Source organism: Kryptolebias marmoratus, linkage group LG1, assembly GCF_001649575.2.
Source record: "Kryptolebias marmoratus isolate JLee-2015 linkage group LG1, ASM164957v2, whole genome shotgun sequence".
Classification (NCBI taxonomy): Eukaryota; Metazoa; Chordata; class Actinopteri; order Cyprinodontiformes; family Rivulidae; genus Kryptolebias; species Kryptolebias marmoratus.
This window is the reverse complement of record NC_051430.1, coordinates 31682266-31688168: the sequence shown is the minus strand read 5'-3', so window position 1 is coordinate 31688168 and position 5903 is coordinate 31682266. Positions and strand designations below refer to the sequence as shown.

The 5903-nt window shown below is 46.4% G+C and overlaps 1 protein-coding gene across 1 annotated transcript in view; it reads right to left on the bottom strand.

Moving 5' to 3' along the window:
* The window catches only part of dapk1 (death-associated protein kinase 1), a 40593-nt gene that overhangs the window by 12188 nt on the left and 22502 nt on the right, over positions 1–5903 (bottom strand). The window contains exons 12-17 of the mRNA XM_017433127.3: positions 4679–4798; positions 3120–3218; positions 2117–2215; positions 1539–1637; positions 1271–1468; positions 869–1066 (exon numbers count right to left, since the gene is read on the bottom strand). Of these exons, the coding sequence (XP_017288616.1) occupies positions 869–1066; positions 1271–1468; positions 1539–1637; positions 2117–2215; positions 3120–3218; positions 4679–4798 (813 nt within the window). The remainder of the gene's footprint in view (positions 1–868; positions 1067–1270; positions 1469–1538; positions 1638–2116; positions 2216–3119; positions 3219–4678; positions 4799–5903) is intronic.

Genomic DNA, 5903 nt, shown 5'->3' with positions numbered 1-5903 from the left:
GGTTCAGAGCTCCAACAGGACCGGGTTCAGAGCTCCAAACAGGACCAGGTTTAGAGCTCCAACAGGACCGGGTTTAGAGCTGAATACAGTGATGGAAACAGAAAAATAAACACACTACATAATAATAAAAGTGCTTTAATGCTCCTGTGTGTAAAATAAATCCTTTATAATTCCATAAATAAACATCAGGTTTAAGAACTGCTCTCTGTTTCTGCATGATTCAATCAGCGGATCACGGCCAACTGAGGGACTGGGCTGCAGGTTTTTTTAGTTGTGTACGATAAGAACCGTGAGCCACAAGAAAACCAGTTGAAGGTTTAAAACAAGCTGCGGTTCCTGCTGAGGTTCTAGTGTTTGGGTTTAAAAACTGAATGAATCTCCTCTGAAAGCAGAAGTGATTAACTGTAAAACACACAGAAAACAAACACGGAGCCTTTCTTCCTCTAAACAAGCAGCTGTGTTACCTGCGTCTCCAGAAGAAATAAAGCAACATCTGATTTTTCTGCTCAGCAGGAGGTGATGTGACCGGCTGCTCCGGGTCCACATCACCTCCCTGAACTCTGAGCAGCCAGCCGTTGAATCACAGCTGAGATAAGGATGAATCCAAAATCAGAGCCTTTAATCCCAGCGATCCATCTGCTTTCTGGTCCTCCTCCGTCAGGACTGCTGAAACATCTGACCTCCTCTGCTCTTTATTCCCACACAGAGACAACAGGTTGATCTGAAGGGACCAAACTGGGAACCTTCGTTTCTTTGTGAAGTGAAACACACCAGACTGATCCAGGATCGAGTCTCTGATCAGTTTTTAGTGACAAACTGAAAGTCAGACAGACGATGAAACAACACCGGTCCTGCTGCACCGACTCACCTTGTTGGGCAGGTCCAGGCTCGCCTTGGCGCTGCATATCGCCATGACGACGGGCAGGTTTCCATCCTTGCAGGCGATGTGGAGCGGGGTGTTGCCGTGGCGATCCTGCTGGTCCAGGTGGCAGCGGTGTCTGAGGAGGCAGCGGACCACGTCGACCTGACACCTCCGTACGGCCAGGTGCAGCGCCGTGTGGCCGTCCTGAGACACAGAGACAGGACAGGAGGACTCATCAGACCAGCAGGTCCACAAGGTGTGGGTCAGGACACAGACCGGAGGGTCCTGAGATCATCTCCAGGAGTTAAACTTCAAACGAACATGTTTGTCACAACGGCTGCAGGAGTTTTCACAGTAACTAATATAACTAGTTGTTTTTCCTTTAACCACAGATGAGTGACCTTTCACCTTGTCCGTAGCTTCCAGGTCAGCTTTGTGCTCCACCAGACACTCCACGATGTCCACAAACCCGCGAGCCGACGCCGTCAGGAGAGGAGTCTCGCCCTCACGGTTCTTGGCGTCCACGTGGCACCCTGCCTGACACAGCGCTCTGGCTACGGCGGAGTAACCGTGCCAGGCTGCGCAGTGCAGCGGTGTCTCCTGCTCCTGGACACACAAACAAAGGGGTAAAACCTCCAGCCTTCCTCCTGCTGCTGCAGAGGAAACGGGAACTCACCCGGTCTGGCAGGTCCGGGTTGGCTCTGATGTTGCACAGGTAGCTGACCACGTCCACGTTTCCGTAACGCGCCGCGACATGAAGGGCCGTTTCCCCACACTGGAGGAGAAAAACGACCAATCAGGAGGTAAAAGAACCGTGTACTGCTGCTGTTTCAGGCAGCAGATTACAGGAGATGAAGCTCTGAGGAAGGACGGTTTAAAAACTTTGCACTTAAACAAGACATTAAGGTCTGACTCGTCCTCAGAAATGGATCCATCAGCGTTTCCTTTTCCAGGCAGCAGAGAGGAGCCGGTAGAAAACAAAACCAAGGACAGTTTCATCTGACAGACGGAGACACTGGAAGCAGGGGGCTTATATAACCAGTCCGACTGTTCTCAGATGAAACTTTAATGACCTTTGTACGGGAACCAGGTGATCACCAGGAAGGAGACGGAGTGTGTGTGCTGTCTATAATCCACACACACACACACACACTCACACAACCCGTCTTCCTCTGCAGGAGCGGTTACCGTAGCAACAGCAAAAAGCTGCTGAAGCATCAGGTGTTGAAGTGGACGTTTGACGAGCCGACTCACCTTATCTTGGACGTCCAGAGGACATCTGCTTTCATGCAGGAACTTCAGGGTCTCCACGTGGCCGTGCCTGGAGGCGTAGTAGATAGCGTTGGCTCCGGTCTGAAGGTTTCAGAGACGACAACATTCCAGGTTTAAAACTCTAACATGCCTCAGATTTCACCTTCAGGGACATGATGGTGCAAACACAACAAAGCTGCACGAGAGAAACGTTTATTTTAGGACGTGTTTGCATCCCGGCGTTCAGTCGAGGCGTCGTCATGGTAACGGTTTATAAAAGCCTGAGAGAAATCTCGTGGCTTTGTGTCTTTAATTAACACGTCGATTATCCTGATGTCTCAACAATGATCCAAAGCAAACCGCCGACTTCCTGCTGCTTTTCCCACTTCCTGCACCGAGAAAAATCAGCCTAAATTCACAGTTTCGGCTGTTTTAACAAGAATCCAGTTAAAGCTCCTCCCTGAAAAATCATGAAGAGACAAAATCTGGACAACGTTCCTCTCAGAGATGCTTCACGTGTCCGAAAAGGTAACCGTCTGCCATCTACCACACGAGTTTGTTTCAGAAACAGCCGAAGGGAGTTTGTTTCAGAAACAGCCGAAGGGAGTTTGTTTCAGAAACAGCCGAAGGGAGTTTGTTTCAGAAACAGCCGAAGGGAGTTTGTTTCAGAAACAGCCGAAGGGAGTTTGTTTCAGAAACAGCCGAAGGGAGTTTGTTTCAGAAACAGCCGAAGAGTTTGTTTCAGAAACAGCCGAAGTGTGTTGAATTGAATGGCTGGTAAAGATGTAAAATTGTGATGTTTTACAGATGAATAATTTCACATTTTAATAAACAGATTGCTTCAGCTGTTCATGATTTTCTGTTATCAGTTTAAAAACATCTTTTTGGCCTTTTTTTTTAGTAAGAACTTATATTTGGATGAATATGAGACCAGTCAGACTAGAAAACAAGTTTCCAGTAAAAGGAAATAAAAGTCTGCTGGTTCTGGGAGGAAGGACAGCCGTACCTTATCATTAGCCTGGATCTCGGCACCTTTCCTCATCAGAACCTCGATGATCTGAATGTTCCCACAGCCGGCCGCGATCAGCAGCGGAGGCGTCCCGTGCTGCAGGAAAACAACCAAACACCATGAGGATCTCAAGGTTCCTGACACTCTGCGGACAGAGATAAACATGGCAGGAAAACGGTTTCTGGAGCAGCTCTGAGGTTTAGCTGTCTGGATGCTGAGTCAGCATTATTGTCTGGATGCTGAGTCAGCATTACTCAGACTGTTTTCCTGAAGTTATTCCTGCAGACTGTGTTCTGTTTAATCTGATCGTATCTGAAACGTTCCGACTCGTTCTGCAGACGGCTGCTGTGACTTTTAAAAATATTTAAACTTAATTTTTATAGAAACACGCTGAGATCTTATCAGGTTGCTCTTTGAAATCTGCTTCAGTCATATGACTAAGTGAGTTTTAGCTTCTCCAGCAGTTTCATTTCAGTTCCTCTTTATTTAACCAGCCTGAACATCATGTCTCTGGACTGTGGGAGAACCAGGAGGAAACCCACACAAACAGGGGAGAACATGTAAAGTCCACAGAAAGCGCTCAGGACAACCCGGGCCTTGAAGCCAGGACCTAACCACCGCCTGCTGCCCAGCAGATCTCAGCAGCTTCTTCAGCAGATCTCAGCAGCTCCTTCAACAGCTTCTTCAGCAGATTTCAGCTTCCTTAGCAGATTTCAGCAGATCTCAGCAGCTTCTTCAGCAGATCCTTCAGCAGCTTCTTCAGTCGATGTCAGCAGCTTCTTCAGCAGATCTCAGCTGATCTCAGCAGACTTCAGCTCTCAGCACTCTCAGATTTCTCGGGTTCTTTATTAATTTGTTCTCTTCAGCTCCCTGACAGTAAGTGTGACTCATCTTCCTTCTCTTAACTTCATTTCTTCTCATCGTCCTTCAGAAACTTCCTGCTGCATTAAAGCAGAATAAACCCATCAGATGTGAAGTCTGATGGGTTTCTGCAGGCTTCGGTATAAAAACAAATAAAGCGATTAACTTCTCTGCATGAATTCAGCTCTTTAAAGCTGATGCAATCATCTGTGATTCATCTGTGGCTTCAGGTTTTTTTACTTCAGGAATAAAAGAGTTTCTCTTCAGCTGATTCAAATCAAACATCCCATCATCAGCACCGCTCGAAAATATTAACAACAAAGACTCATCAGTACCCTTTATAAAGGTTGAATTTACTGACCTTTTTAAAATACCAACATTTTCCCTTTAAAATCTCATTCCTGCCTCCAGTTTTAGATGAAACCAATTCTTTTTGTTTTTCTGCTTTTTTTCATTTTTAATACAACTTTATTGGGAAATCAGTAAATTTGCTGCTTCCTAACAAAGATTTATGGGCTGAAATCTGTAAACTATGGAAACTTATCTTTTTTTTAGCAAAAAAACATGTCTGGATTTATTTTAATTTTATTTGAAAGATCCTTGAACCTGGTGGATGTGAACTTAAAAAGACTCAGAGTCTGCAGCAGAACTCCTAACCTGACCTAAAGAATGGGTCAGACGTTAGAGAGAGTCACCCTGTTCGGCTGGTTTACGTCGTAGCTGTTCAACGAGCCCAGGAGGTGCTGCAGACCGGGAACGTTGTCGTCGTTTATGGCGTGGATGATTGCCTTCATCACAAAAGAGTCTTCCTCATCCTACACAAGAGGGAAAACAGAATTTAACGCTGGTTCTGCATGCATACACGCTCAACATGAGGACAAACATTTAGTAAAAACTGTGCTGGAGAATGTGCTTTTTGGTGTTCATATTTGTTTGATCCTGACCTGCACCTCCGGTTCGGGTCTTTGCTCTGACCGGATCAGCACAGATCAGAACTAAACTAAAGGAGGAAGTTCCTGCTCTTAACTTTCTGTAAATCATTAAACTCCTCACAGTGGTTTTGTTTCAGACTCAAACTTCGCTCAGTAAAAACATAAAAACCCGGCAGAGAGTCTGAACCCGGCGTTATCAACAAACACGTGACCTGCAGCACTTTGGAGGAAACGAGCAGCAGATTGAGATCCTCAGAAAGATTGTCAGACTGGAAATACCAGAGCTGCAGCAGCTGGGAGCGTCGAGGTCCTGATGGGTGAAATTACATGGAGAAAAGGAACCGCTCACTTCCTGTCAGAACGACGGCGACCCCTTCGCTGTAATTTAACATCTGATGGGGATTCCAGCTGCAGAATCTGGATCCAGATGTGAGCTGTAATGATGCAGAACAGTCCTGCCTTTCCTGCAGTTGACTGTATTTAATATCCAGTCAGTTCGTGCAGATAAAGCAGAAGAAGAAGGTTCTTCTTCAGGGCAGCAGACTGACAGCGTGGTTAGCACCACACAGGAAACATCCCTGGACCCCCCAGACTGACATCTCCAGACCACGCTGCCACAGAAAGGCCTGCACAGACCATACTCACCCTTAATTCATGTGTTCATTCTACTGACCCCCCCCCCCCGTCACTTCAGTAGCCCTTAGGCTTTAATAAGTCTGAATCTTAATGTGATTCCGAAAACGCACCCAATATTCAGAGCACTTTAATTACTGGTTTGCAAGCTGTTCATTGTTTTCAACTGATATCAAGTGAACTGAGAGAAGGTGATGAGTGGGTGAATTATTGTTTTACAATTCATGACTACGCCATCCATCCAACCATCCATCCATCCAACCATCCAACCACGCATTCATCCATCCTCTCATCCAACCAACCAACCACCCACTCATCCATCCATCCATCCATCCATCCATCCATCCACCCACCC